This window comes from Neodiprion lecontei, chromosome 7, assembly GCF_021901455.1.
Source record: "Neodiprion lecontei isolate iyNeoLeco1 chromosome 7, iyNeoLeco1.1, whole genome shotgun sequence".
Taxonomy (NCBI): domain Eukaryota; kingdom Metazoa; phylum Arthropoda; class Insecta; order Hymenoptera; family Diprionidae; genus Neodiprion; species Neodiprion lecontei.
This window is the reverse complement of record NC_060266.1, coordinates 4,176,943-4,199,577: the sequence shown is the minus strand read 5'-3', so window position 1 is coordinate 4,199,577 and position 22,635 is coordinate 4,176,943. Positions and strand designations below refer to the sequence as shown.

The following is a 22,635-nucleotide window of genomic DNA, read 5'->3' as shown; positions in this document are numbered from 1 at the left end:
CAGGGATTCGTCAGTTTCGACGGCAACCAGGAACGCGGTAACCGTCTGCTTTCCCGCCCCCTCGTTAATTATCACCTCAAAATGAGGACCTATCCATTCGCATGGATCCCATCTATCCGAATCTGAACTGCAGCCAGTTTGACGTGTCGTTGAAATTTCAACATCATCAGTGTCGAAACTTGTTGCTTTTACCCCCGAGTCGACCAAAAATTTTACTTTCTTTTATACTAACTATATTTTTCGATTGTGGTAAAAAATGAAAATAATCAAGGACTGAACGGTAACGGAAACTAAAAATTTCGCGAAGTGTGAAAAGCGGGATGAAAATCGCACATTATTCCCTTGTAAATTTTTTTCCTCTTATGCGGGAAAAAAGCAGCATTTTTCTCTCGCATTTGCGGGAAATATGAGACCGCGGAAATAATCTCCGACTTAATGATCGCACAATTTATTATTACTTCGTTAAGGTAGTTGGACAGTAATTTCGGAAAAGTTTAATTGACATGTGTTTTATGACCTTTTCTTTCCTGGACTTACATTTTAGTTTAAAGTTTCATCTCTACATAAGTTATTCATCTGTAAAATATTTTAGCACTCTTGTTCTTCTCTTATTCTCGTATATAGGATAGGAATGCCGCATAATATCTCATGCTTCAAATTTCCTGGCATTCGACGAATTTCAAAAATATCCTAAGCTCAATGAAATTTCATTCAAGTGTCGAATTTTTTCCGAATAATTTTTACAAGGATTTCGTAAGATTTTAGGATTATTCAAAAAAGGTAATCAACGAGTTTTGCTTAGACATCGACAAACTTTACAAGTCCAATAAAGTTTGATTGATGCTGTAAAATTGTCACAATCTTGCTTTGAAGTTCTGTGGTATTTCACAAGATATTCAACAAAATTTCGTTTGCTTTCACCAGTCGTTCGGAAAATTCATACAAGCTGACGGTAATTTCATTCGCATGTTTTCAAGAATAACATCGTTCACAGAGACTCCTTTAGCTCGCCGATTTTACACGGCTCCGTAACAATTTTCGGAGCAACAAATTTCAGAGTATTTCGCGCGATTTTACATATACACGATGGCTGACCCGGGTAGTTAATGAAACTTGATGAGATGAAATGAGATTAGGAGAGACTTTCATAGCACCCTCGGGATTTCACGGGACTCTTAACATATCGGTCGAAACCGGACTTGAAGGGTGATCGCACCCTCGAGTCTGACGCTAATTTGCATTCGGGGGTGGTGGAAGGTTGACCGGAAGAATGTAAGAAAGGCTTCTCGACCTACGGAGTATAATAATACATGATAAAGTTTTTCGGTGTCGTAGATCAATAATAGAGAAGCAAAATTCTCATTTTACAATGAAATTTTCTAAAATATAATCCGTAGAAGAATGGGAATAAAAATGATTGAAAATTGCTGAAGAATATTTGCATTGGCATGAATGAAATTGAAATTCAGAAAAAAGGAACAGTTAATCAGACTCCAATCATGTCCAGGGCAATCAACTAGAATTACATACTCAAATGCACAAAAAAAAATTACTAAAATTACTAATAGATTTTGCAAATCATTACTGGAAAAATTAAGTGACAAATACTTTTGTTTGTCTGGTTATTTCGGTACGATGATCAGCGTTGCCAATTTATCACACATATTTATTTACATGAAGAAAAAATAATTCTTCATATTTATCATTTTAAAGAGTGATGTTTGACGGTATTGAAAGTCAATAAATACAGGAACGCATAATGCATTTCATTTTTTTTACTTTATAATACTATAGACAATTGTGTAGAACCCTAAAACTGCATATTTTTTGAGTCTAGAAAATCAACTCGCGGGTCTTCTTTTTCACAGAATTTAATGCCCTACAAGGACATGCCTTGAAATTTTTTTCATCTCAAACGGTTCAAAAGTTATATCATTTTTACCGAAAAAAAAATTCCTTGCCCGTTGTTTAAATGGAAAATTTGAAATGTCCAGCGACACCTTTTAATACTGATCTAAAAATTTTACCAAACGGGAGAATTTTTTTCTCAATAAACAGGTCCTTTCAAGACCATAGATTCGACAGGTTAGTTTTGGGTAAAGTGCAAAATGCTCGTTCGAGTTTGGATACCGAAGCGAGACTTTGTCTCTTAGGTCTGAAGTTGAACGACGCTAATGGGTGCACGAATTTGTCTCGGGTTTGTTATACAACCTCTGACAATCCGGGCAACACAATGCACGTCGGAGTTTTAAACGCGTTTGCGAATTTGCAAATGCAGATGATGCGGCAAGGCAACCGGTGGAAATGACGCCTGGCATGCCTCTCCGCTTATTATACACATGCATGCATGTATGCTCGTGCCACGATGCAATTCGCAAAGCTTCGTTACGTACCCCGCGATGAAACACGCGCAAAACTTTACCACAGGATTCTCTGTAACGTTACGGAAAATTCCCACCTCGTCAGCATGAGGTAACGAAGTCAGTCGTCGCAGCTTCGCTTTGTTTTCCTGACAAGAATCGTTACGATTTTAGTCATAATTTAACCAACGCTTAACGCAGTTACGCGAAATTAATGAAAACACGCTGGCCCTCGACACGTTTTAATTATACAATATAATTGAACACTTCAAATTGCATTTTTCTCTAAATTCATAGGTTCGATTATTTTTTTTTAATTTTTTTTTCAAATAGTTAGATCGATTATTCAACAGAGTGGTAAAATATTTGACGCTCATAAAGAAAAAAGTACTCGATCATTCGCGAAGGATAAAAACTCGACTTGAAGTATTATCATCATCATCATCATCATCATCATCATCGCGCAATCGTTACTCTGCATTTATGAAAGAAAACGAAAATATGAAATAAACTCAAACACTTGGAATAATATTAGAAAAGGATAATCAGTTATTACACCATACAATAATATATTCATATTGTTTTTAACTTTTTGAATACTACGCACAATGATCGAAGAAAAAAAAAATGTGCATACCGTTCGTAATGAGTCCGTTTAATTAACTTATAAGTTTAATTACGCTCCCGTGTGAGTAATTGCTGAATTTTTAACACGACAATTCAATATGAACTCAATCGTGAATCATTAACGTCAGAAAATTATCTCGAACCAAACCTTGAAGAATAGTTAATGCGTTTTCAAAAGGTTTGAGAGAAAAATGAGAAAAGTTTTCAACGACTTCTTGTTGTTCAATTAGTTCCGTGTTTTTTTTTTTTTTTTCTTTGTTTTTTTTTACTCCATCGATCGACATTTACGCCTGACGAAAATATTATGCGAAACCATTGGAAATCACTTGACAAAACGATGTAATCATTTTTTAATGTTTCAAACGTTTATAAAACGTTGGAAAACTGTACAAATTTCAATTAGTACTGAAAATGTCAGGTAATGTTGAACGACTTTGAATAACTTTACGTGCCTACGGATGAATGACTTCAACGTGACTTGAATCGAGTTTGCAGATTCAAAAATTGTTATGAACTGTTGCGGAAGATCAACAATAACTTTTGACGATCTTCAAGAGTTTACTTAATTTCGTAATCTGTTGTACAAAGGTACGCTATAATCTGACGTATTATTTGTAATCTTTTGTGTTCCTTGAACTCTTCAGTATTCGCTCAAATCTTCGATATATTCTTTGTTATCTTTTCTGTAATCTCTTTACAATCATATGTGATATTTTTAATCTCCAGTAATCTTTGTAATATTTGCAATGCGTGTAATTTTCATTTTTTTTTTTTTTTGCAATCTCTGTAATCGTTTGTAGTCTTTGCAAACTTTCTATAATCCCTGTAATCATTGTTATCAATTTATGACCATCGTAATTGTAATCAGTGCACGTCTATGCATAGCGAATAATCTCTCAACGATCTTGAATCATTTATAAGGAAATATGTAAGTGTAATCGAATAATTTAACCCAACTCGAATGAATTTCCATACAGAATGACTCGATGATATTTCGTTTATGATAAAACCTCGATCAACCCGACGGATGACTTCGGTTAGGAATAAAAACGTGGCATAATCGAAAAATTCTTGTTGCTTCTATTCTGTTGCTCGAATATCGACGAGAGAACATTTTTTTAAAATTCTTTTTCTTCTTTTTCATTCATCCCGTGTCTCCGGAAAATACTGACACGAATGTCACTCGCTGCACCGCACAGCGACCATAAGAGCACTCTTTGTTATTAGTTACGGCAACTGACGCGTGAATACAAAGGTTAAAAATATGAAATTATTGTACGAGTAAATTGATCGAGTGTGACGGATTCCTTAGCTCTCACATAAATGGCTTTTGAAAATACCAGCCTGGGCTTCGCCCCGATTATTTTCATCCCTCTGAGCCAGGAGCATCGAAACATCTATCGAAACGCTCTGCCACCTCCCACATCCCGGCAGCTGGCATTTCCACTAATGGCGCCTCGGGCATAATTACCCGCTTGAGTAATTAGTGGCAATACTCCGTGACTCTGTGATGCCTGAAATCCTTCGCTTCAAGGTTCTCGGAATAATCTCCAAGCCGTTTTATAAATCAATTTATCAATTCGTACATCCTTTTTTCACACCACTAATCGTCTATCACTCGGTATGGATTTTTTTTAAATCCAAGTTCATACTTATGTTCAAAAGTTTTTTTCATCTCTTTGTACATTCAAATGTTTTCATTTTCTTTAAAGAAAAAAACTCCTACAAATGGGTATGATTTTAGATCTTCCAAGCAGTAACACCCCCTCCCCTTTTAATTTGGATAGGGATTTATTCTCCAAGGACGAAAATTCGTGATAAGAGGGGAAGAATAAAAAAAAAAAAACGCTTCCTTACCTCCGTGAACTTCGCAGACCAGAGTCAGATTAGCGCCCTCCGCGTAAGCCTCGAGTAGCTTGCTCATGTCACGTCTCTTCGCATCGTAGATTATCGGCTTCGACGGTGGAACTGAAACAAAAAGAAAAAAAAAAAAATGATATCCGAATTTATATAGTGATTTTCGAAATCAGGATCGATGTGCAATCATGATTGAAAATAATTCTACACCCTCCAGTGATGAAAGCCAGATTCGTGAATCGTCGATATAAAATTAGATTGTCACAAAAAAAATAAAAAAATCACAAGTGTCTTCTTCACCTGAATTAGAATTACAAAAAAATATTCACACATCGCCGAGCTTTCGTGATTCCAAATAAGTCATCGGAATTCGAGAAGCTGAAACTTCCACGACTATTTTCGTGACGCTGAATTCGCATTGCGGACAGTTTTTCTTCAAATGTAAGTATAAAAATGAAAAGCACCGCGACGATTCGTGACAGCGGGCAAAAACTTTCCTTCCGGAAATCTTGGGCTACTTTTTCTAGTGAAAACACTGCACTCCGCGATTTTGAATCGCAAATAGTTTGCCTCACAACGTCCATGAGCGTTCGATCTATCCAAGTATTGGCTCCCTAGAGGAATTCCAAACGTTATAGAATGCGCGGAAATATCTGTAGGGCGAATGGATAGGATGCCACTTCCCACCTACGTGATTCTCGACATGCTTCTTGCTCCCCTGAACAACGAGCTGCAAAAGAATTTCTCCAAGAGTTTTCCGCCAGGATTGTGGTTCGGAAAACTGTGACTTGTAATATCCGCATAGATTGAATCCCATGACTAGTTGAAAACTGTACAACATTCAAAAGATGAATATTTCCGTTGGTCAGAAATTCAAGTCAAGGCTTTTTAAATTTCACTAAATTTTTTTAAAACATTTTTTCCAATATTTAATCTCAGTTCTGTACTAAAAACTTGAACTACCAAAAATATCACACGTGTTTTGAATTTCGCGAATAATCAAGGACGTGATTTCCTTTTGCTTTCGCTAAGCTTGTCTTTTTTGTCTCTCTATTTTCTGGTGAAGAAATTACGCAACGGATGAATGCAAACTTTGCCATGTGGATTTATTCATTTCTTATCTACTCACAATGATGTTTTGAATTGAAAATATCGATTGATCCAAAAAAAAAAAAAAAAATGGATCGATCTTTTTGTAAAAAATTAAAAACACATGCAACGTGTTGCTTTTTTTTCGTCAAACGATAGCTACACGTGTGTAAACTATTTTGTTCTTGGGTTTTCGTTGCAGGATTAATGAGAAGACTCAAATCATGCACAGCGTCAACTGGGGATCATCGCAGGTCGAGGGGGGTGGAAAGCGTATTTTTGGAAGGATGATGGAAAATGATTTCTAATCTATTTCCGAATAGATGAGAGATGAATAAATCCACATGCCAAATTTCGCATTGATCCGTTGTATAGTTTTTTCACTAAGAAAATAAGAAAAAAACGTGACTAATTTAACCAAGAAAAAAAAAAAGTTGATCTCTCCCTTAAGCCGGCATTTGTTTGTTTTTTTTTTTCTTTTTTTTATTAGATATAATTTTTCCAAAATCGAAAAAACGTAAATGTAATAACGAGATTTCGAGATAATGTTTGATCAAATTTCAACTTGGTATACAAGAATTTTGAAACATTCACAGACGTGATTAAATCGTGGAAAAATTAGGTTTTCAATTTTCTCTCGGTAGAAAAATCAGCGAACATTTTTCTCCTCCTTTTCGAATCACTTGGCATGGTTTTACCCGAGCGGAATCAATTCCCTGCCAAAGCGATACTACGACGAAAACTGCAGCACTTTGCTAGTAGCAGCTAACAGTGGAGGATAACCGAGGGATCCTCAGGGGGTAAAGGGTGGTAGGATATTTTTGATCTTGTTTTCTCGGAGGAATCCGGCGGGGTTTGGGAGTCAGGACCGAGCCAACTTCGGATTGCCGGCATGTTTATGAGACTCTGCGTGATACACCGGACGCGACACAGCGGTCCGACAGTCCGGGGAATCTATTTTTCTATTGCTCTGGGTCAAAGCACTATGACTGAATGAAAGGATTCCGCATTTCTTCTCCTCGCTCTCTTCACCATCCTTGAATTGTTTCGGAGCATCGTATTTTCCCCTCTCTCTGTGCGTGTTTATGAAGTTTTCGAACCACAAAACCCATATCCTCGAATTCATATCTGTGACGAGAAAAACTAGTTTTATCTTCATCGACTGAAATTGATCCAGTAGTCGTTAAAAACAAAAGAAAATTGCTTTGTTTCTATCCCACCGCTGCCACGGATGAAACGTTTCCGGCAACCGAATTGAATTATACCCAGCTTAGTTCACCGCTCAAGGTATAATTTAAGCCAAAGCTTAAATCTGATAAGGGTAACAGTATTTCAATCAATTATATTGAGCTTAATCGCGGTGTCCAATATCGCCTAGTTTGTTCAATAAATTGACATTGAAGATTACGATATGATGGAAGTGTAATATGTTCCGTGCGCTGGAATCAGGCTCAGTGTTAATTTCAAGTTTGACTCGAGGAGTTTGTTGTAACGGATGAGAAATTACGTAGGTCTGGAAAAATGTATTTCACTTCAGCTGCGTGGGATGTTTTTGGTAAACATTACGTTCACCATTGTGCTGAATCCAAAAATTACTTCCATTTCCTTCCATCGCGTGAATTATTTTTTCAAAATACAAGGTGTTTGCATAAAAAACACGTAACAATAATGAAAAAAACTACCATTTCATTACAATGAACCAAACAATGTTTCTTATAAAATTAAACAAACAATCGCTTCATGAAATGTACTTAACATTCTTTTCTGTGCTCATTCTTTTCGCTTTCCATTTTCTGTTTCCCTGTTTGTATTTATTTTCAAGTCTCACTCTAATACATACTAAACGGAAGTAAGAAATCACTTTTGCATAGGATTTTTGAAATCAATAACAGGATACCACATCTCAAGGTTAACGTTAGTTTCACTCTGAATGAAACTACGAACACGAGTTCAAGGAAAAACCCTACTTGATATAATTTTTAGAGTAGTTTGCCCGGTTGCAGTGACTAAAAATCTGTAAGAAACGATGTAAAAAAAAAGATCCGTGCAGTTTTTTTGGTTGCAGACCTGTGTTATCAAAGTATGAAATTTTACAGCACATCCAGGATATCATTTCCCGTAACGTAACGTTTTCTCTTGTTTCGAATAATTAAAATTCCAGTTGCGATGTTGCTGGCTGGTGTTCGGTGTATAAAGGAGAACGGTTCGCAGTTGAAAACATATTGCTAATAGGATCCAGCCTCCTATATTACCAGAGAATAATGTTGTCAGGCTACGGCATCTCGTTAAGTCAAGTTAAGGAAAACCACGATTAGTGGTTGATTAGATTTATTTCCTTTAGCCCGCGTATCTGGCAAGGTTTGAACGTGTAAACGGCTCGCTAACAGTTTCCTAGCCTGATTCATGGCGGATTTTCCCTCTCTTTTGTTAAAGTGTTTTAATCTGTTCCCATTAATTGACCGTAAAAGCCGACAGGTATTGTTATTTCAGCAGTAAATATGACTACTAAGAGAATTGACCAGTTATTATTATAACCACCAAAGTAATCTCGAATCAAGCATATATAGTGTAGTAAAAAATCCCAGAGTATCCTTCGCGTTCCCAAATTTTTCGATAAAAAATTTTTTACTCATACTTTTATGTATACTCAATACGGTACTGTATGGTTATTAAATTTTATCACACGGCCATTGTTGTCGGTATTAATTGTTACGGAAACAACTGTGAGACGACAACCGATCGATACGGTCCCAAAGTACCAATCGAATTTACTTACCATCCGAAACATGTTGAGCTAACTTCAACTAAAGTGCGCTCATCTTCGCCGAGTTTGCATAAATCAAGCGTTGATGCGGTTCGGTCCAAGTTATACGATTACTCGAAAGTTTGAAAGCTCTAACTTCACCCAAAATCTATTAAATTTCATCTCTGGCTTACCGTCTTTACGTAAAAATATGTACAAATTGCGGGTAGATGAAATCAGTTTTTTTTTTTCTCAATTTTTACCATTCGTGATTTCGATCAGTTGTAAAAAAAAAAAAACTGTTTCACCCACAAATTCGCAAAGAGTCATATTTATCGACCAGTGATATTCGGAAAAGTCGCGTTTGGAATTTTTTTTCTCGACACGGAAGAAGAAAAATCACTCGGCGTAGAAAATGTGATTAATCGCTGCTTCGTTTTGAATTTTATATCCCTATTTCCAATTATTTACCCTCAGCAAAAAATCTTAGTCAGATGAATAAACTATTGCTCAATGTACGATGTATAATGTATACATATACAAAGTTGTTACGGTGATATTTTCTCATTTTCTATTGTTCCGCTAAAAGTTGTATCATAATCGCATGGAATTATGAAGAAAGTTGTTTGAAAATTTCTTCAAGACATAAATTCTCCAAAGCGATTGCAGTACGTATATTTTCTTCATTTAACAATTTCTCTCTGGAAATCATACCAGGAACTTTCTAATGTTAAACAAAAGTACTCTACTTTTCTATCCGACTTACCGCGTTGCAGAAAGCCTTTGAAATATTGCATCTTGTGAGCTAATTAAGCTCTCTTGTTATTATGCCCGGGTTGCATCCGATGTGGAATTTCATATTCCCTCGAGAAACATTTTCATTCTGTTCTAGTTGCTACATTATTTTGTAGTCACGTTGAAGACCCGCTGATTTATACCTCCGAGATATCGTAGCCCCGGAAACGTTGAATAGAAGCATTCATTCCGTCCTAGCAGGAGAATTAAAATCAATTCTCGGGACTCCCGGGAAGGATCTAAAAAGGACATTCGAACAATTTCACCAAATTTTGCGGGAAAACGATTCCTCAGAGAAAATCGTTAACCCCTCTTGGACTTGAAATCGTCGCCCCGAGTGACCCAAGGACTACTCGGAGCTTTTCTCGGCCTGGCAGGATCACTTCCAGGCAACGGCCTGATCCGTCCTGAGGAGAAGAGCATCCTCGCGGAAGATCCAGTGACAAATGCTTCTGTGCTACTGGCCGCCCTATCTCCCTGACACAAGAGCACCAGGGTGATTCACCCGCAGTCCCTTTGCCGCCCCGAGGATTTTCTTAGGGAGGAAAGACGCTCATGCGGGTGAAACGGCGCCTCTGCTTCCGCGAAATTGGAAAGGGAATATAGTATTTTTCGGTATAATTTCCTTCAAATCCTCGCTCGATAAAGTATTTTTCACTATTTTTTCTTTCAAATTCTCGGTCAATACAGTCTTTTTTAGTATATTTTCGTTCAAATTCTCGGTCAATAAAGTATTTTCAGCATACTTTCGTTGAAATCCTCGCTTGATAAAGTATTTTCAGTATATTTTCGTTCAATTTCTAGGTGAATAAAGTATTTCTTAGTACGTTTTCGTTCAAATTCTCGATCAATCAAGTATTCTTCAGTATATTTTCGTTCAAATCCTCGGTGGATAAAGTCCTCGTCTTCGGGAATAATAATTACAGCCTTTGTAGGAGTCAGCCCAGTCAATAGGGACTAAAAAAGGCCTTTGCCCCACAAAAGGTGGGATAGAGATGATTTTGATTTAAGTTATTCAGTTTCAGGGCCCGATAAAAAATCCAAATTTTTGACTTTGGGGGGAGGGGGAGATCCACCATCTTGTATTAAAGGTACAAAAAAATGTATTTTCTCAAAATAAGTCCACAACGGTTGATTCTACGATAAAAGTGTCTGGTAAAAATTTGAAGAAGGGTAACTTTCCACGTTTACTTCTTCAAACAACACTTTTTTTTGTAGGCCTAACGTGTAAAGAGTTACAGCGGTGAAAACGTTAACATTTTTCCGAAAAATCGTCCCAATTGAGCTTATCGTGGTTAATTTTTTAACAGTTATAATAATAATAACAACAACAATATATAACTAATTATTATCTAGAATTAGCAAAACGACTCACTGTAAGTATGAATCATAATTTTTTCTACCGATAACTGATTTTAGTTTCTGCAGTTATAGAACCGATGATGGCAATTTGTAATTTAACGAAACGTCAAGGCTTGATAAGATTGCGTCTAGTTATCCTTTTTATGAAAATATTGCTTTTGAATTCGTTCAACGCTTTTAACTCACAGAGGAATCGAGATTCGATTTGATGGTATGTTATTTTCAACAGACAATTTAAATACTCGATATCGTTTTCCGGATATGGTCTCTTCGTAGCCGTGGGATCGTATCCCACCGCTGCCACCAGTGTTACATTCACGATACACAATTTAAATCCTCCGGCGATTTTTTTTCGAGGTATAACCACACCCGCGGGTCTTTGAATGCAAGTTTGATTGTATTTTTAATCAATTGGGATTCGTATTTTTCAACATTCATGCTGTATAGTTTCCGTATTTTTTTGTAATGAACCGATCCACTTTTTGTGCTATATTTTATTTCGTTCAGCCAATTTTACTACTTTTTCCCGGTTCAGTAACCGAATCTTTTCACTCGTCAAAGTTTCCTAAAATTTCCCTCAATCGCAAAACAATTTAAACCCCTTTAAAAATTATGGATATTATTTTCTCCAACGTTTCATCTCAAAATCTAATTCCGCATACAGTTTGGTTGAATTCTGGGTTCAGCTTATTGTTATTACAATAATTACCAGTGATATGACTTTTGTTTAAAATGCGGAAAAATTTCGTAGAAAAGGAGAAAGAAATTGGTAGAAAAAAAAAAATTCTACGCCTTCTAAAAGTGAAAAATAACGGAGAATTTTTTTTTTTTTTTTAATAATTAGTAAATGTGACGCTTTTACCGAACGATGCGGGATTCACGGGTATGAATTATAATCCGCATAGGGAATCGCTGAGCAAAGGAATAAGGAATCGATTGGAGGGAATACAGTTTCAAATGGAGAAACTTTGGCAATAAATCTGTCCGCACGTTTGAGCGCTGTGGCACATAACGAAAATTTTATATAGATATAGAGTTTCAGAGGAACCTCATTCAACCTCGTAAATAGTTTTATGAAGCAATAATTACGCCCGTGACAAAAACTTTTCCCAAAGTTTTCGCGTGAATAAATCTCCCGTATAATATCGTCGTATGTAACATATATACTTGTACTCGGCGTTATAGGGGAAAATTATAGAAACACTTGTGCTTTTCCCCATGAGACCCAAGAATTGTAAAGTTTAAACGATGTAGGTATCTACAAAACTGGCGACAGTAAATTTTCGATGAATTAAACAACAAGGCTAAAAAGAAGTTCGGAGTATTCAAGTGGGGTGAAATACAGCTCACAAGGGAAACGGCAAAATGGTATCTGGAGAAATTGCAAAAGCTACGAATGATAACGTTTCTCAACAAGGGAAAACACAGATCTTTTTGAAATTAATAGTTTTCGCGAACCTTTTCTTCTCAAGTGTTGACATTTCTTACTTTGTCAGGAATGTAATGGCTAAACATTCTCACGATAAACCAAAAGTGAGCATCTTCGACAATATTGAATACTTTGTGATAAGAGAGATAACTGAAAAAAAATCAACCCGCAATAAAGGCGATAAGTAAATTAAGTTTGAATAATAATAATGCCACAAAGTTAATAAATTGTTGACAGAAAATATTGTTTCACCAATTTTCAAGTAATGTTTTCTTTTGTCATGTGAAATAAATTCGTTGATTTTTCTGAATGCAAATGAATTTTAAAAGAATTTTTTCATTATTTTGAAACTTGTGTTTTCGAAAATTTGTAAAGGCTGTATTTACGAAAATGTATCCAAATTTCACAATTTTTCCTCAATATTCAAAATTTAGAAGTTTTGTAACAATGAAAAAATTCATTAAAAATTCACGTGTATTCAGAAAAATCAACAAATTCATTTCACATGGCAAAAGAAAACGTTCCCTGAAAATTTGTTGAACAATGTCTCGTATCAACAATTTCTTGATAAATTTTTACCATTATTATTAATAATATTTAATTTTCTCATCGTCTTTGTTGCATATGATTGTTTTCCTTTCTTTCTCTTATGACAAATTATTAAATATTGTCCATGAGATTCATTTCCGATTGAGATGGTACATCCTTAACCACCGTCAAATATCCCATAATAAATTTTTGGTGATAGCTTCATGCTGCAGGATTCAAGATAATATTTCCCGAAAAATTCCCGACTTCAGTTTTCTTTTTCCTTGTTTGTTTTTCCCTGTGGGAACGGAACGAAGTTCGATTTCGTCAACGGTAGGCGAAGTTTAATTGAAAATAAATATGAAGAAAGGTGAGAACCTACATTGTGGACGAAGGTGTGGTGAAAATGGTCTGGTTTGCTGTTTCGAAAATATGTATCAGCTGTTTACATTGCTGAGTGAAAAATAATTCGTTTCAGATCGTAAATTCGAGGAATGGCAGGCAGGCAAGTATATACGTATACATACATGATATATAGCTCTGCGATTTTCCGACGTTGTGAAATCTACAACGCGAAAGATATTACACGCGATGTGACCTGGAAATTAATTTGATGAAGTGTGTGGTCAAATTTACTTTATACTTCCCTTAATTCAAAACAAACGTTGTTTCATCATCCCTTCGGTATGGCCAACTCCGTAACTCGGATAAAAATAATTGAACTTTCGTGTCATCCCGTAGGTTCGAGAGAGAGAGAGAGGGAGAGAGAGAGAGAGAGACAAAAAAAAGAGAGAGAGAGACTTATCGTCGCCACCGCGAAAATTCGCAGAAAAGTTTATATCGTTATGAAAATTGGACAAATTTAATAGAAGTTACAAAAACTCAAATGGTGTTGATTCGTTTCAAGCTCCAGAAAACAAAACTCGAGTTTGCTGAAAAATCTCTTCAATGACGATAAGAAAGAAAAAAAAAAGAAAAGAAAAAAAAGTTCAATACCCATGAATTCAAAAACGCAAAAGTCTGTTTCCATCGATCCGTCATGTTCGTAAATTAATTTTGTTAGATCTTATGACTGTTTGATTTTAGTTATACCGAGATATAGTAAGGATAAAATTGAAAACGGACTTTAAGCTCCGAGTGCCAGGTGCAGCGGTGCAACATTCTACCAAGATGGCGCGTTTTCTCGCCCATAAGAAGCGAGTGTGATGGTTATACTCGGCGAATGTCTGAAATGGTTGTTATCTGTGTAACGCATTTTCAGTTTATATCTGGACGTAAAGGGACATAAAAAATATACGCAAAGGCGCGGGTTTGTTTCACGACTTTTTTACCAGACTTAAGAAGCCGATAACTTCTAAACTACCGAAGATAACCGAGCACTTGTGAAGTGAAAAATGGAAAAAAAATAAAAAAAAAAACGCACGCACACATCTTGTTTGCTTTCCATAAAGCTATAACTGTACTTCCCTTCCAGCGCTGAAAGTATTCATCGACGTGTAATCGGCAAAATCTTGATCGGTTTTCGTTTGTTTTATTGCCTTTTTTATAAAATTTAATTTTAATTAGTTTCTTGCACGAGTTGAATTGTGCTTGCTTGTTCAATTCGATTATATTTTGGTTCAATTTTTCAATTTTATCAGTAGAATCCAGTAAATTTTGAAATATATTGAATAACACGACTTTTTACATTGACGTTTACGGAGAATCATCAAAGCACGTATGTTTTTTTTATGTATTTCTATTTTGAGAATAGAAGATACATTGCTCTTTACACGATTATTATCATCTACGGTTGGAAAAAAATTCTACCTTAAACTTTTCAGTAAAGTTTTGAGTGTGTTTTGGAGTATTTCCTCAAACATGTTCCAAAATTGTGATCATTTTCGGTTTTAGAAAGAAAGGAAGAAAAAAAAAATGAATAATTCGTTCGTCCTTGTGTGGTAAAGTTTAATCACTAATTCAAATGATTTTCTGAATAATATTTCAAAACTGACGTCACTTTTGGTTTCAGAAGTAAAGGACACACCGTGTCCTTCGCAAAAACATCGATCTGCGAACAAAGCAGCCTTTTTCGCCCATGTCTATCATTTCGTTAAATTTCTGTTGGGTCATTTTTTCAAAATATGTTTAAAAACTGACGTCAACTGAGAGAATGATCACGTCGAAATGGGGGATTTGGGTTCAGCACGTCGGAAAGGCAGGAGAACAACGCGTTGCGTAACGCCTGAGCTATAGTAATTGTCCTAGACGTAGCGGGTCAATTCACGCGGTTGAATACGCATGTTACGTCCGAAGGCCGGTTGGTTAGGTAGGTACCTACAATACCTCCACCTCCCCCTGCCTAGGGCGAGGGGACGATAGCCAAGGAGTAATGGAATATCCCCGAAATTTAGCCCCAAGGAACCAGAGCCGGGCATTGGGAATGTCCGCTTTCCTATCTGCGGTGGCAGAAGCCTTCGAAATGGTCGAGAAATGGGACAGAAATGGGGATAGTCGGGTTTAATGCTGGTTTACGTTCGGGACGCGTACCGCCGCAGCCTTCTTACTGAGGTGAAATAATCGACTCAAGATTCGGCCCTTCGGCGATTCGCCAAAGATGGCGAAAGGTCCTTCCGACTGGTTCTGCCTCGAAATCGCGCCATTATGGTGCTCGGAAAGAACTGCCAGTTTGAAAGCCTCTCGTAGTTTGGTAAAGTTTCGATCTTGAACGGCCATATTAGTGAGAAATTCCGAGAATTAGAAACCATTCTCTACTTTTTTAGCTAAACAAGGCTTTAACGTCAATTTATTCTTGCGCGTTAGCATTAAATTTTTGCAACAGTTGCAAGAAAATCTAGCAACAGTGATCGTAATGAGAGAGAATAGTAACGGATACTGGAGTTTCTGGTAACAGCTAGAAAACCAATTTTCATTTTCTACCTAGAACTTTATTTTTCGATTGTGGTAAGAAATGAAAATAGTTAAGGATTGAGCGGTAATCGGAAATAAAAATTTCTCTCAGTGCATGTCGATCTCTCCGATTTGATTTCTTTTGTAATACGTTGCAGTAGACTAAATATTAAGCGACACGTATTTTTTTTTTTTTTCTTTGATCTGCCATCAAACAGTTTAAGAGGGTGAAACTATCCTCCAAAGTAACGAATATGTTTCGACCACAAGAAAATAATATTTTTCAAACCAATCCTACTGGATAAGTTTTCTCATAACGAGAATTGAAAAATGCAATTTTTTCAATTCAGAGAAAAAAAAAATGAAACTGCCAAATCGCCCAGTGACATGCCTTACTTTCGAGGGTGGTATCACCCTTTTCAAATGTTTAATGGCAGATAAAAAAAAAAATAAAATAAAAATACCTTGTCGCTTAGTTTTTAGTCTATCATAATATATCACAATAGAAATCAAATCGGAAAGATCGATACTTGGGATACCTTCCATGTTAGTTGAAAAATCACTCGAGCTTTTGAAACATCGTCAGACGATCGTTAAGAAAATGCACTTATTTTTGAGATCATTCAATTCCCGTCTATTTTTATGATGAGTGTATAAAAAAAATTCATTCTCAATGCACGAAATAATCCTTTCATAACTTGTCCCGGGATTGAAATATGGACTGCGAATGTCGGGTTATGATTGAAACCGAGACACAGACGACATTTGACGAATGGACGTGAGAGAAAAAAGTGTGCCTCTTCTAATTTCGAGACACTGGAAACAAAGTGGTACCGGATAACTGGCACGACTAGATTTACAGTGGCTATCCATTTCCACCGTTCCAGGAGCAATGGGACAGTGATTGATACACCTTGAGTACAAGAAAGAGAAAGAGAGAGAGAGAGAGAGAAAGAAAATTCAGAGAAAAAAATATCGCGAGCATATTTGTTATAAATATATACACACACACGAACGCGCGCATGCATACACAGTTATTGGGAGACACTTTTAGACAATATATACCCATGTGCAGAACAATATCTCAACGGAAAACTGTTCTATTCTCGTATATTTTCTTGCAGAGTCCCCGAGAATCTTATTGCCTGTACGGTTTTCCTTTTCTTCTCTCTTTTCTGTCACTCTTTTCACAACGACGACGTCAGACGCTGAGGTCACATTGGACCTAAAGTCAGACGTGCAGCTCGGAGGATTGATGTTAATAAAATAAGCAAGTCTCGGTGCGTTTAAAAAAAAAATTGGCCAACACCTTTCGTTCACTATTCATGGGTTTGTAATTAACGGAGTGATAAGTTGCAAATGGATTCAGAGATCATACGCGGTTTTGAATAAATGTCACCAGTCAGTCAGTCAGTTTCCAAGTGGACTTTAATACGTCGCGAATAATGACTGGCGTTAAACAAGAATCCGTAATATTAATATCGTTGTGTCATGAAGTTAATCAAACGCGTCACCGTTAAAGTCGTAGCGAAATATTTCATCGCTTTGAGAATATGACGACTCGTTTGAAGGCTGTTACGGAATCGTTCGAAGCCAACGATTAACGTACCATGAAAATCCATCGATTCCGACGAACAATTGACAATATCATTTGAAAATCCTGATTTAACGATGTCGTGGAGACCTCCTGATTTCTGACAATTCTCAAATCTCTAGCGATAAGAAATCCTCCGAAATTATTCCTTCGAATACAATAAATTCTGAGAACGAATAACGGGTGAAAAATGAACTAAAGCGAGGCTGTGACTGTGTTCCTGGATCCCTAATACGCGATAGATAAATGTGATCCTTCGCTGCCAAGCAAACAGAATGGTCATTCATTAGCGACAAAGGAAGGGAGGATTTCTTGCGGTGACTGCAATCAAAACATTAAAGCCGCACTCCTTTCTTTTCATTTTCCTTTCACCTCATCTCGGCGTCCTGTTTTTCCCTCTTTCTTCCTTTGTATAGGCTTGATTTTCCGCGCGAGTCAACGATTCCGGACGAGACGTTTCCACAGTCCTCGTTTTAAGCCATCCAATCCTCCGCATTTCTCCCTTTCTTTATTTCCCAGAGTGTATAGGCATTGTCGATCATCGCGTGCGTGAGTTGTTTTTTTTCTTTCTTTCTTTCTTTCTTTCTTTTTTTCTTTTCTCCTCTTTATCCCACAGAAAGTAAGCAAACTGGAATAAGTCGTACCGGGTTCGCAGATCGGCCGAGTATTCAGACGTTATATATCAACCGGTACATCAACTCCCACCCGCTTATCTCTCACTTACTCACGATCAATAATAGTAGCCGGTGATAAGAAGGATCAGGAAACCAAGCTGAGGAAAGAGCTTCTCTTTCCAACCTTCTTTCAAACATTTCTCGCAATGAGAGAAATTTTTATTTCCGTTTACCGCTCAGTTCTTGACTATTTTCATTGTTATTTTTCACCACAATCGAAAAATACAGTTGTAGGTAGAAAATGATAATTAGTTTTCTAGCTGTTACCGGAAAGTCTAGTATCCGTTGCTATTCTTTCTCATTACGATCACTGTTGCTAGATTTTCTTGCAACTGTTGCGAAAATTTAATGCTTGCGCAATAATAAATTGACGTTAAAGCCTTGTTTAACCGAAATAGTAGAGTAAATCTCACAAACTGATTTTGCGTTGCAATTACCAAAAAAGGTTCGACGATAGCGCAAAATGTTTACGCGTACCTCGTTTTTCGAAATTCCAACAATATCCAAACAGTTTTTTTTAACGATGCCTGTTTTACTCAATTCTTCTAGTTACTCTCTAACAAATGAAATTTTTCGCACAAAATTCACACAATTAGATACCAATGTAATAATTTTTCCTATAAAAAGTCTCAATTTCACAAGTAAACAGACCTGCCTGTGACTGTAAAGTTGAATGGTTAGTGGATTCTTCCCAGACATTAAAAGATTGAAAGTCATCGAAAATACGCCCAGAAGATATCTGATGTGAAATTTTCTGACGTGAGTCCGAAAGAGATCTTTGGGTTAACTTTTTGGCATCACGAAACGAGACGTCAGATATTTTTCATACATCTTTGGGTAACGAATGAGTAATGGATCGACCCTTACCAATTGCTGATCGACGTATCCGTAGGTATATCATACGTACAGGGTGAGTGAAAGGTATGGAAACCTTTAGAAATTTCGTCGGTTCGGTGAAAACAAAACCACAAAAAAAAAAAGAAAAAGAAAAAAATATAAAAAATGCCCATGGTTAAATTTTGGTTAATTTTTAACAGTAAATGGTAACGTGTTGATTTGACCTTGAACTATACCTTCCAGGGGTCACCATACTTTTTTAACCCTGTATATCATAGCACAGGGATATGGATTTTAGGAACGAGCAATTAATGATGGCAATTTTCAGTTATAACGAGGATTCAAAAATTGGGTACGACGAATTGACGGCACATTTGAAAAAAGAGAAATAGACGAAGAAGAGAGCGAGGTAGAAAAGTCAGACGGCGGAGGTCAAAGGTGATATTTTCTATGTTGAACACGTCAGAGATACAATTCTGTCTCGTCGTGAAAACGGCTGAAAGCCGTCTGAGTCCCGACACTTTTAACACCCGAAGCCAGCCATCCTGCAGAAGCATCCTTGAATCCCGATGACCACGTAGTCCTGCAGGAATAGCTTGGAACCATAACGCGTTGACGACACTCTCTTTTGGTACACGTACGTGTTTACGGCCGGTTTTTCACCCTCAAAGTATCCGGCGAGTTTATAAGTTATATATCGAGGTCTTCGTCCTGCCGTACCGAGTGAAAAAACTGGTGTGAGTTACACAAGATTCGTCACGAATATCGAATATCGTCGAGGAGCAGTTTTTTCCACCGAATCCATGGAAGTGGATTTCTCAGCCGTTCCTTTGTTCCGTTGAAGACGGTTTTTATAAACGTTTCAGATCGCTGTTTTAGATTTTATGAGAAAACTGCTTGTAAAAACTTGTACGAGTATTTGACGTCTACGCCTCTTGGCTTCTGGAAAAGCTTATGTACGAGTGAACGAGTCCAAGGTGAAAATATTATTGGAGACGACGGGGCATGTCGGTTACAATTGAAGACACTCGCCTCAACGTCTTCCATTATGGATGTTCGCGGTGCAAGCATCTTATAGATACCAAACTAATAAGATGTGACCCACTTTTTTTTTTGAAAATTTTTTTATTTCTTTTTCTCATCACCTTTATCAATTTTTTATTCGAAGAAAAACAGGTTTTTAGGAAAACATCCATTTGTCCGACAAATTTCCACGATGATCTCAAAAATGACTGAGTAAAAATGTTTGAAACTGACAGAATTTGCTAGTGAAATGAAAAAGTTTCGAAATAAATATATAAACTGGAATAGTACATTATGTCACAAGGGAATAAAGTCGAATTATTCTTGTGTTACATACAGAACTTTATTACGCGACTTAATTCTGGCCACATTACTGACTTGAAACTAAAATAAAATAAATTCCCTTTTCGCGGTGATGAAAAATATCACGAAAAAACTTTTTTCCCTATTTTCTTCTTCGATCAATTTTATTCAATTGAATCAACAATTTTTTTTTTCACTCCATTCTAATTTCATGCATTATTATTTCAAATGAGATTCAATATCGTAATACATATATCAGATAATATAATAAATCATCGGATTCGATATTCCGGTTTCAGAATTTCGAGCGGAACTTTAACAACGGTTCAGATTTAATGCATCGTTCCCGTTGCAGTTACGATCATAATATAATAGACCGTTATGCGTACGTCATGACAGATTATTATCGAATATTGGGTCATTGATCGATTTTCAGAATTTCTGTGGAAGGTCTGAACCATCGCTTCGCATCAAGGTTCGTTTGATGTGCGGAAATTTTTGACGATATTGAGTGTACGTTAATAAATGCCAATTAATCTGTAAATTTTCGTCAGAAAAATGTCGAGACAGAATGCATGGTTCGGCTTTTATCGGGATTAATTTCAGCCTCCATGTTATAAAATCTATTCTTCTCACTGACAGTCAGGATTTTATCGGATGCTAAATTGACGCTTGTTAATTTCAAGTTCATACTTTCAAGGTGAAAAAAAATTTGTCAATTGAAGAAAAAAAAATATACATAATAACTACTAGAATATAATATAAAAAAAAAAAAAAAAAAAAAAAAAACTCGACAAACCGATAAAAGTTCCGTCTCTAATGAAACACGTAACTCGGCCTAAATTCCGTAAGGTCGATTTTCATCACCCTTGTTCTCGTTTCATCAGCTTTGTATAACCCAGATCGAGTTTCGATCTTCCGATGAACCTTTGTGACGGAAAATTGCCTCTAAATTATACACGCATAGTTTAATCGGGAAATCCGTTGTTCGGTATTTTGGAATATTATTTTCATCAGTGCTGCACTGTTTGGCTAAATTAGGTTATTTAATTAACGAATCAACCTTATACAGATAAATTTCAACGCACAGTGTTCGTAATAATGCACCTGCGATCATCCGAGAATCATCGCGGATCAGGTATTTTCGCAATTTTGCAATACGCATATATACATAATCGCGAATATCTGAGTCTGACAGTAATTATAATACATATGTAGAGAAAATGGAGAAGCGAAATAATTCGTTGGTCAGTGAGGTTTAATGGAAGGGAAGAGCTAATTTTCAGTTAACAAATATTTATGTTGAAACTAAATTACTTCTTGCATGAATTATTATACCTATAGATATACGTGTACGAATATATAAATACAATGTTATGTTCGAATGCATTTCCTCTTTCACGCTGCGACGGTATTTTCACATTACGGAATTCACAACCGATGGACCGTGGCCATTTCGCTCTATTTACCTATAATAGTATAAAATGTGTGCAAACGTCGTCGTTAAATTTTTAATTACAATTTATTGCAAAAGCGTACCTAATAAAAAAGTTTCGCATTCAAATTTCCGTTTTCAACGTATAGGAGAAGCCTGCACCGAGAGAAATTTTTAGCTCCGGTTACCGCGCAGTCCTCAACTATTTTCATTTTTTACCGCGATCGAAAAATATAGTTCTAGGTAGAAAATGAAAATTAGTTTTCTAGCTGTTACCGGAAATTATTACCGGTTATTATATCGTTTTTCCTAATTCCAACAATATTCAAACAGTTTTTTTTAACGATACCTGTTTTACTTAATTTTTCTAGTTACTCTAACAAATGAAATTATTCTCATACTCTTTTTGCCACGTCTTCGTAAGATCGAAATGATTAAAGTTACCGCTGATTTGATTATTTGGAAAGTTTCTATCGCAGTTTCTTCGTGCGAGAAGCAAATCCTTCGGAATAATTATATCGCCAAGTCATACTTAGACGCACGTGGATAGTTTCAATATCGCGGCTCGTTTGAAACCGAGGAAACTATCCGCTTAGGTTCTTGGGTTAGCTGGCTGAGTGATGTAGTTGTGCCAAGTGCAGGGCTTTGCTAACGCTCTCTCTCCACCCTTTCGATATTCCAGGGTTGTGTAGAAGGAGCGACGAACTTACTCGAAACATCATCTCCGGCAAGGAATTTGTTCATTTTTAGCCCGGAAGTAAACTTTTTCTCCTTCAGCTCAAACCCACCCAGCCATCGATTCTTTGACAAATTTCAATCAGCAACTTGTATTGCTCCGTATGGGTGAAAAATGTGATAACATCACTCGATTCGGAGGAATTGGAAGGTTCAGACTCCGGTAAATATTTTCCCGAGGCGTCGGTTGCAAACGGAGGTTCGAAAAATAACCTGCATTCAAAATATTCAAAACGTATGATTTGCTTCGTTCGTTTTTTGTCTTTTCTTTTTTTTTTTTTAGAGAGAAAATTCTTTAATCTTATAAGAATTGAGTATTGGGTTGTTAAGGGTGTACTGGCTCTACATTCTCAAC

The 22,635-nt window shown here is 36.5% G+C and overlaps 1 protein-coding gene across 5 annotated transcripts in view; it reads right to left on the bottom strand.

Moving 5' to 3' along the window:
* The window catches only part of LOC107219348 (hemicentin-2), a 165,580-nt gene that overhangs the window by 75,722 nt on the left and 67,223 nt on the right, over nucleotides 1–22,635 (bottom strand). For all 5 annotated transcript variants that reach the window (XM_046744892.1, XM_046744893.1, XM_046744894.1 and 2 more), the window contains one exon: nucleotides 4,845–4,955. In XM_046744892.1, the coding sequence (XP_046600848.1) occupies nucleotides 4,845–4,955 (111 nt within the window). The remainder of the gene's footprint in view (nucleotides 1–4,844; nucleotides 4,956–22,635) is intronic.